Consider the following 9,997-nt stretch of genomic DNA (forward strand, 5'->3'; position numbering starts at 1 on the left):
TGACACGATGGCTTTTAGAGCGATTTTTTTAGCCTCTTGTACTATTAAATTAGATGTATCACTCTGGTTTTGCACACTTAAATATGATGAATATTGAAAACTATGTGAAATGCTAGGCCGGTTTAAATGGTCTCTGAGATGTTGGTCATAGGTTTTTTTTTTTTTTTGACAAATCCCCAAAGCTGCAAGTCAGAAACTGCTGAAGAAAAGAAAAAATTGCAGATGTGCTTTGGAAATTTTCCTTCTAAGTCTTTACAGTTTGTCATAGTTTACTATATATCAAATGTTTAGGGTCTAAATTGCATGTTAAGAGTCCACAAAGCCACAGCAATTTGTTTTTGGTCAGAGGGTGCTAGTCCTGCGACGACTGATTGGTGAGTGACGTGCTCAGCTCCGCTTCCTTCAAGCCGTGCCCTTTCTATCGCTTTCTCTCCTTTCTCTTCTTCACCTTTCTTCTTCTTCCACTTGCTTCAAGAAAGAGAACTGTGGCAATAAACTGCCAGCAGGCTGAATAATTGAGAGCGAGGAGCAGAAATACTCCTGTTCAGCTTGATCATCGTCGCTGAGGATCAACGCTGGTTGTCTCCAAATGGTACGCAACTATCTGCAGACAACCTGATGGTTGCTATGTTTGCTGAATTCTTGGAATTTGTTTTGTTCTAGTTCGGGTTTTGCTTATCTTTAGCCAGTTAATTGCCGGAATAATCTTATCAGTAGTTCAGGGGAATCTATTGAATTATTCATCGGTTTAAAGTTTCATTGGAAGACCTGGATGCTGCGAGTTCTTGATTGCTTTTGCCACCTGGCTCTGCTTGTGTTCATTTAAGCTCAATTAGCTTAATTTGACCTCAATGGAGAAACCTAATTAACGTCAGCTGAGTACCCTAGAGACAATTGATTTTAGGTAGTCATGTAAGTTTGGTTCAAAACATAAGTACCCCTACAACATTTAACAAAATTTTTAGGTTTAGTTCACTTGGTCATTGGTTGAACCTGAAGAAGTCGACTCCACAGAGCAGAGTGGATAGAGGGGAAGCAATTTCTTTGTAGTAAAGCCTGCTCAGACAAACCGCAATCGAGTGGCATAGTTTTGAGTAAAAAATTGTCATATCATGGCAAAAGCCAGTTATTCTGCACATGGATAGATACTGAACTACATCCGAATTTACCTATTTCCTAGGTTTGGAAACACTTTATGTCTAAAGAAAATGTCTAGAAAACTATTTTCTAGGTTACAGTATAACAGATCTTTGAGCCAATTTGCTGTTCCTGTGATCGATTTCCAATTATAGTAAAAAAGGGTACTAGAAAGATGCTATAAAACTGATTGTTCCATACGAAAACATATGAGTAAGTGTTTCTCTGAATAGCCTCGCTGAAATGTGAATTTGTGGTGCAGGCGAGCACTTACAGGCCTTCCTCCGGCTCTGGCTACCGGAAAGACAAAGGCCGCCGCAAGCCGCTGACGGCGCAGAAGCGAAAGGAGATCAAGGAAGCGTTCGATCTCTTCGACACCGATGGCTCTGGTATAATCCCTCTCCTTACTGAATTCTGATTACCCTATTGGAAACAGAACTCACATATGGCAAGTGTCGCTTACTGTTGCCTCTTCTGAATCCAGGGAGCATCGATCCAAGGGAGCTGAACGTTGCAATGAGGTGTGCTTTATTGATCCTGTAACGCACTCGCTTCCAGTTCACCTGTGAGTCTGTGACCGACAACAGTTTTTGAGTAGCTGATGGACATGTTCTTGTTCATTGCAGAGCCTTGGGTTTCGAGATGACACCGGAGGTATCTAGCTCTACTCTGATTTATGAACCCCGCTGTCTCCTTGAGAAATCCGAACAGGTGGTTCTTGAAGTTGACTGGCAGACTGACAATGATGGAACACTTGATGGTTGTGGTGGTCGCAGCAAATCAACCAGATGATCGCGGAGGTGGACAAGGACGGTAGCGGCACGATCGACTTGGACGAGTTCGAGCACATGATGACGGACAAGATGGGCGAGCGGGACGCCCGGGACGAGCTCCACAAGGCCTTCCGCATCATCGACCAGGACGGCAATGTAGTAGCACAGTATGCCTTGCAAACGTGTTGTGATAAGCGAATGGCCTATCGATTGATCATCCGCCGTGCTCTCCCGCAGGGGAAGATCTCCGACGTCGACATCCAGCGGCTGGCCATCGAGACCGGCGAGCGCTTCACGCTGGACGAGGTCAGGGAGATGATAGAGGCCGCCGACGAGAACGGTGAGCAACCTGCCTGCCATGCTAGCTCCGGGCTGGACTTTTGATTTGTTTTTCCTGAGAAGTCGATTGCTTTTAACTATGGTTTTGACTGTACGGATGAACGAGTGCAGGTGATGGCGAGATCGACCAGGAGGAGTTCATGAAGATGATGAAGCGGACGAGCTTTGGGTCCAGGTTTTAGCCAAGCACCGAACCGATGGGGGAATAATTGCACAAGGCATATAAGTATAATAACTGATGTGTGAATCATAGAACGAATAATAGTTGGGTCGACTTCTTAGGTCGGCGACATTACTAGTAGCATGTACCACAACTACAGAAAACCTTTATATTGTTGGCTCTAAAACCACTTTTATTGTCAGTTTTAGAGCCAGCAGCAGGTAACGAGTAGTGATAGTTGTGAACTATCACTATCGGTTTGGTGGACCGACAATGAAGGGTATTATCACTGCTGGTTCAAGAATTCAGCCAGCAGTGATACCCAAGGTATCACCACCGGCTAAATCCTTCAGCCGGTAATGATAAACTTGAAATCACTGCAGGCTGAAGGATTCAGCCGATAGTGTTTTGCCTCTCCTCCCTCCCCTCCTCCCTCTCTCTGTCCTCTCTATACTCCCTCTCACTCCCCGATCTCTCCATCTCTCTCTCAATGCATGTATACAATGATACATATATTTAATGTAAATCAATAATAAAAATACCTTCATTGATATATAGTAATGAACACATATTTCAAGTTATAGGCATCGACAAACACACATATATACATAATAGTTCTTACAGGTCACCCCCTGAAAAGTCAGTCGATTTCAGCCAGTCCAGTATCCCTCTACCTCTAGCTCTCCCGCGATGAGGACCGCATCTCCGCACTATCGACTGTTGGCGTGTGTATGTCCAGGGACGTCGGGGCCCGATGATGGTGGAGCGGAGGACCCGACCACGCCTGATAGACCTCACTGTCGCCTAAGCTCCAGGCTCGCTAACGTGTCAAAGACATTGAAGTCTAACGCCTGAACGCCTCTACGATTTGAGCCTTCAGCCTCCTCCGCAGCACATTGACAGGCCACCCTCTCATCCTCCTCCACCTGGGCACGCTTACGGGATATAGCTTCTTGCTCCTCCGCAGCGCACAGCTAAAGGGCCAGCCTCTCATCCTCCTCCTGGGCACGCTTCATGGCCGCTACTTCTTGCTCCTCCTTCGCATCATTTTTGGAAGGTCATCTTGTCGATACCAACTTCGCATCATACATAGTAATTCATATCATTCATTAATAAATAGTAATTAATGACATACATTAATATCGTGTCATTTGGCAAAATATAATACGTTGTCAAGCCCCTTGGTAGCCTCCTCCTTGTCGCATACTCTCTACTAGAAGGAATGGTGTCATCTGAAGATTTGTCACGTGTGGACGGCATGATCAGTTTATGAAACTCGCCGTTTGGGTTGATAATATGTTCCAAGAAGAACCCATCGATCTGTTCTTGAAAGGCATGTATTTCTGCAGGTTGTAACGCATTTGTTCGTAGTTTCGAGCGCTGCGTTTGAAGAATCGAAAGAATTAATTCTTGAACATGTATAGAAATTGAAAAGAAGGTATCGATATGTTATTTCATACCTCAAGATCATTGAACCTAACAGCATCTCCGTCTGGGCTGAATGCGTGCATGTTAGTAACAACATAAAACACGTAGAGATTGTTGCCAGTTGGCTGCCTCATACACATTACGAGGAAAGGATTCGTCAATGGAATGAATTGAACATTTTTATTCAGTAGAAAATGCAAGACATGAATATTCCTTACATACCGAAAAGTTGGTTTTTACATCATATTGCTTCCTGAATGGAAAGTAGATGATATTCTTTTTTTCGTATCTTGTGTACGCCCTATACGTGAATATGAATACCAATTAAACTTAGATGCAATCATCGAGAAGATTAAATGATCGAGTTAACCTGTTTAGCATGTCGATGAGATGTTGGTAAGTCGTCTGATCTCCCTTTTGTGAGTCCAAGACAATGATCTTGCTCAAGTCTGGGTGGATGACAAGGAGGATTCAATGAAAACTGCAGAATATGTCACCATAGCAAATTAGTACCAGAATCAAGTTGCCCATAAAATGAGGAAGCCCTGACGTGCAAACACGTACTTATAACTGTAGGGTAAGAGTATAAATTTCTTGTATTGGTGGTGAAGCAGACACTTCAATACATAGTTCTCGGTAAAGTCTAGATTCTCCCTTATAAGTTTTTGGTTCACAAGCCCAGGATCGATGAATCCTACTTGCTTATCTAAGTCTTGTCTGCATGCTTGGATCTCCATTCTGCAAAAGAGAGAAGTTAGCTATGCAATTTCAAGGTACAAGATCATATAACGTGAATTGTATTCTTAAGTCAATTATAGAGTCCACACTCTGAATATAGCCACATCGAGGGCATCTTCCTTATACAGTTCATACAAGTCCTTGAAATACACCCAGAAGGAGCCATCCACGTTGAGGAAATAATCATCTATATATCTTACGGGGAACGCCTGAAAACCCTGTCTGGAATGCTCCAAGTACCACTGATGTAATCGGTGCATTTGAGTTGTAAGGTTTCTTTCTATATCTAGTTTGACCAAAGGTTTGGTCAACTCAAACGGCCATGTCATCCAACTTTTGGATATCCGCTTCCACAGTAAGCTATACTAGTTCCTCTGCTGTTATTCTTGATTCAGTCAGGAAGTCAGCAATGTTTGGAGCATCCTTAATGATTAGGCCTGACTTGCTCTTAGCATACTTCATGCTGATACGTTCATAGTCAATCAGCAGCTTTCTTAAAGCAGCCCTCGTCTGTTTAACTTTGCCATTTTCGTGAAAAAATTCATGGCATCTTCAGGCACAACATGCTTGGGTGGAGGTGGTGGAGGATGGAAATGAGACATGACACTTGCATCCACAATCTTTTTTGTTTCCTCAGCAATGAGTGAATAGACATCCTTGGGTTCTACCAACTTGTTAGATGCCACCAACTTCTTAGATGATGTCGTCTGCTTGGATGCTGTGGAACCTGATCATATTTTCTGAGCTGATGGTTGGGTTCTTGATGGTGCTGGCTTCTTGAGTGGTGGACTTCTTTGAGGCGATGGCTGAGGAGGTGGACTTCTTCTAGGAGATGGGTGAGGAGAGGGAGATCTAAGAGGCGACGATGGCCCAAGGTGTACTGGAGAGTAGAGGTTCTCAAGATCTTGCATCGCTTCCAGGTCTTTGGAGGTTGTAAAGGATAAGCTTCCATCAAACGAGTAAGAAGAACCCCTCCCAAGAAGGAATTGTGTCGATCGTTCGCTCCAGCCCTACAACTCAGGCGTGACAGCTCTCTCTCGCAGTTCATCTAGTTGTTGTTGTCACTGCCTTTCTTTCCTCACGTACCCACGACTACCAACTCTATGGGGGTACAGGTTCTTCAAGTTTGCTTTGTTCACCTCACTCAACATCTGTGCTTCTTTCGACAACTTGTACTCCGCAAAGGTTTGCCAATGATCTTCCAGTTGTGGCCATTTACGAAAATCTGGTGTTGTACCTTTCTACATATACATTCTATTCAGTGTCCCCTTCCAGTTCTTAAATGAAAGGCTCATGGTCATTAGCATCTTATGCTTAACTACTTCCATATCTGTCTCTTCAGGGATGTCAAACTTCTCTAATATCTTGGGCTACAAGATGTCATTCTTGATCGAATCAGGAACCACGTGCGGATCACCTCGTTCACCAGTCCATAATCTGTAGCTGATGGGCACATGATCCTTAACAGCAATCCCACAGACTGACTTGTGTGGCCCAGAACTCTTTCTGGTGCAGTTGGCTCCCTTGTTGGTGAGACCTTCGTGATCACAAATTGTCCCTTAGGCATCTTCGAGGGACCTCAGACATGATGCTGCTCCTGGGATTGGTCATTGTTGTGACCCTCCGGAGCATCAAGCATCTGCGCATAAGTGAAAAAACTATTGGGGACCTATATGATAATATGTAGAACAGATGCATTCATCTACTTATGAATTACCTCATCGCCTCCATAGGCGTCTGTTTGGTCCAGGTTGAGGTAGTGGCTTCGGCTACCTTTTTCAATGTTTTACGACAGCACTACATCGCCTTCTAACACCTGGCCTAGATCGGCAGTTGGTGATGCCATCACTTCCTGGGAGTTCTGCATACGATGATGATGAGCGGTTGAGTATTCTACATATAAAGAGTAGAGGAAGGAGGAAGAAAGAGATAAAGCCGATAAGGGAGGGAGGGAGGTTGTCGAAAGATTCTTTGGAGGTCGTAACATGCTCCTGCGTGGCATTTCTCCCAATTGGAGAACATTCTACTTTGCCGACCACGATGAATAACATACCATGTCATAGCAGTCTTAAATTTTAGAGAATATGCAAAAATGATATACTACAAACCACACTAACACCAAAAAATGTTACTGTGAAGAAAAGATAGTGTTCATGTTACATTACAACACAGTGGCTCTTGCAAATGGCCTTATTAGAACTTCAGTACTGATTAACTGTTCGGAGAGAAAGCATTATTCTCAAGTTAGCATTTATGTGCCAGTTCTACTAGTTCAGAGAGCAGCTTCTCTCAAGATGAGCTGGATGCCCTATCGGAGGTTGACCTCCCTATCTTTAGAGAAGCTGCTCTCTCAAGATAGGGCGTCCAGCTCATTTTGAGAGAAGCTGCTCTCTGAACTAGTAGGACTAGCATATAAATGTTGACATGAGAATAATGCTTCCTCTCTAAACAGGCTATGTTGAAGCATCCTCGAGCCATATCATCATCGCCACTATATATATTTGCCTATCACCATGCCACCCTCAAGACCACAATAGTAGACAAGCTAATAGCTAGTTTGCATAGTCCATAGACAAAAGAATGTATTCCTTTCTTCTCGTAGCTACAAGCTGTGTCAAGATATGGAGAATCATGATCATTAAGATAATTCCATGATGAACAAATTTTGAATCATAGATCGTGATACATATCGGTTTAATTAGCTAGTATTGGAACAAAACAAAGTGAATTGAGAAGATGTAACTAAGCTAGTGTTAACATGCAAAATTATTTAGTTGCATAGTCTATACAGTAACAGTAAACAAATAACCTGCTAGATAACCGTGCCCTTAAGTTTCAGCACTAAAGATGATAAACGACACACAGAGGTGCAGGCTATAGAGCTTTCTGCTGCATACATATAGCTTGACTATGCAGTTTTCCAAGAAAATTTGTCGACAAGCTTCACATTGTCGAGAAGTTACAGGCTTTCATCAATTTGAAATAGACTAGCAGTAGCCTTGTAAGGGGCTATGCATGCAGAAGTTGCAGGTCGAATAACATAAGAAAAATATTCGTTTGTCATTTGGTAGTAACACTATCTATAATTTTCCTGTACTCCATTAGTTCAGACTTCAGAGTACTCCATTAGTTCAGACTTCAGAGAACAAAATATTCATTAAGAATTATAACTTAAACCTTACATTTATTGATTGTTGCACTGATGAAAATGATGTTTCATGGAAAAGGAGGACATTTCCTTCATCCTCCACATCCCTCCATCTTCACAAATAGTAAGGAGAGGCCAAACTCAAATTACCAAAAATTAGCATAGAATCAAATAAATGCCGCAAAAATCATCAAAATGACATCGACCAGTGGTAGATTTTGAATGCACACAAGTGCAGCCGAATTTGATATCGCCTCACAACAAGGGAGGAAGGTGGGCGAGGGATTTACCTTTGCTCTATTGATCGGCGAGGCGGGCGGGCACGGACGACGGTGCCACAAGCGGGACGGGGGACGGCAGTGTAGGGGACAACGACGGTAGCCTTAGCTCTAAGACAGGGACGCTAGGGCTCCAGGGAAGGGGATGGCGGCCTCCAGGATGGGGACGGCGGGGCTCCGATGATGACAAAGTCAGGGAGGATGCGGCGGGGACGGCGATGTCGGGGAGAATATGGCGGGGACGGTGGTGTTGGGGAGGAGCCAGCAGTGTCGAGGAGGCGGTAGGGACAGCGGTGTCGCGGAGGGCACATGCAGGGAAAAAATTTCTAAGTGTTAGGGGGCGGGCGTCGAGCAATATAAGGGAGGGCTTTCACTGCTGGCTCAATTTGAGCACCGGCAGTGAAATGGTACTTTCACTACCGGCTCAATATGACGACCGGCATACTTTCACTGCCGGTCCAATAAGTCCACTGGCAGTGAAAGTAGTTTCACTGTCGGCTAAATATGTCCACGGGCAGTGAAACCTCTTTCCCTGCTGGTGGCTTGGGGTGCAAAAATTTTGTTTAAGTTTAGCTCACGCGCGAAGAGACTCGAACCCACGACCTGCACAAGTAAGACCGAACAAAATGCTGCGCTACTCTAGTGATTTCGATTTAATTTGTACTATCTATACTTATTAACATTCTGTTGACCTAAAATTCTAATACATATTTATTTATTTTTGAACTTGCTATATACCAAAATTATGTTTTGTATATACCTAAATTTCCTGGTTCAATTTTCTAATAGAGTAAATAAATAAAATAAATATGTTCATAACTATAGGTAATTCATTAAAAATTGAAAATAAATATGCTCATAACTATAGGTAATTCATTAAAAATAAAAAAATAGTAATACATAACAATAGTGCTAGCTTGTGCTATTGCTAATTCATTATTAAAAATCAAAAATCAATATGCTCAATAATAAAGACATCTTCCACCGTAAACTAGAAACTAAATTTTCCATAACAAAAGTGAAGTATAATTACATCTAAAATAAATTCATATATAGTAATTAATACAATTTAGCTACTTTGTCTTAACGATTCGCCCTTCATTATGATCACGGCGTACATAGGGAGGTTCGTCGGTGTCTTCCATGGGACCTAGGTCGACGTCCTCTCCGAAAGGAGGTAGCGTGTCGAATTGATTGTAGTCTTCCTCGTCAACAACATTCTCCACTCCGACAATCCTTCTTTTTCTTGAAGAACCACATGGCGCTCCTCCTTGTTAGCCGGGTCTGAGTCCTTTACATAGAAGACTTTCATAACATCATTCGCAAGTACGAATGGTTCTTCTCTATATCCAACAAGTTTTTGGTCTACTGTAGTCATACCATACTTGTCGATCTTCACACCCCCTAGGAGTCTGACCCACTGGCACCAAAAAAGAGGAACCTTTAACACTCCATAATCGAGATCCCAGATCTCCTTTATGAATTCGTAGTATGTTTCCCTATTTCCATTGCAGTCGTAGGCATCTATACGGACACCGCTTTTTTGCTTGGCGCTCTTATTATCCTAAGCTCTCGTATAAAATGTATAGCCATTTATGTCAAATCCTTGGAATGTGAGGATTGTAGTTGACGGTCCATGAGCCAACACAGTCAACTGAGCACACTCTATCTACTTATACATCACTTGTCTACGTAACCAGATGCCAAAATGATATCGATGCTCTCGCGCGATCCAAACATCGAACTTCCCTGGGTTTATGGTGCGTAGCATTTTCTGGTGTTCTTCGACATATGGGTCCACTATAATTGATTGTTGTAGAACTATGAAATGTGCTTGCGTGAATGAAACGGGGTCGTTAGTGCTGAATGAGTTTGCACCTATCGTCCCTTTCCCCTGTAGCGTCCCCTCATGGCGAGATACAGGCACACCAATCGATTTGAGATTCATGTAGTCGACGCAGAAATCAATGACCTCCTCGGTTCCCCAGCCCTCAGC

At 43.1% G+C, this 9,997-nt stretch overlaps 1 protein-coding gene across 1 annotated transcript; it reads left to right on the top strand.

The window, feature by feature from the left end:
* The first annotated feature begins 385 nt into the window (after positions 1–385).
* Positions 386–2,660, top strand: LOC133904158 (probable calcium-binding protein CML8). The gene is made up of 7 exons (XM_062345668.1): positions 386–592; positions 1,400–1,526; positions 1,622–1,658; positions 1,764–1,791; positions 1,914–2,066; positions 2,148–2,250; positions 2,361–2,660. The coding sequence occupies exons 1-7, from the start codon at positions 590–592 to the stop codon at positions 2,429–2,431; spliced, it is 522 nt and encodes a 173-aa protein (XP_062201652.1). The 5' UTR covers positions 386–589; the 3' UTR covers positions 2,432–2,660.
* The last annotated feature ends 7,337 nt before the right edge of the window (positions 2,661–9,997 follow it).

The sequence above is a fragment of the Phragmites australis genome, chromosome 21 (genome assembly GCF_958298935.1).
Source record: "Phragmites australis chromosome 21, lpPhrAust1.1, whole genome shotgun sequence".
NCBI lineage: Eukaryota > Viridiplantae > Streptophyta > Magnoliopsida > Poales > Poaceae > Phragmites > Phragmites australis.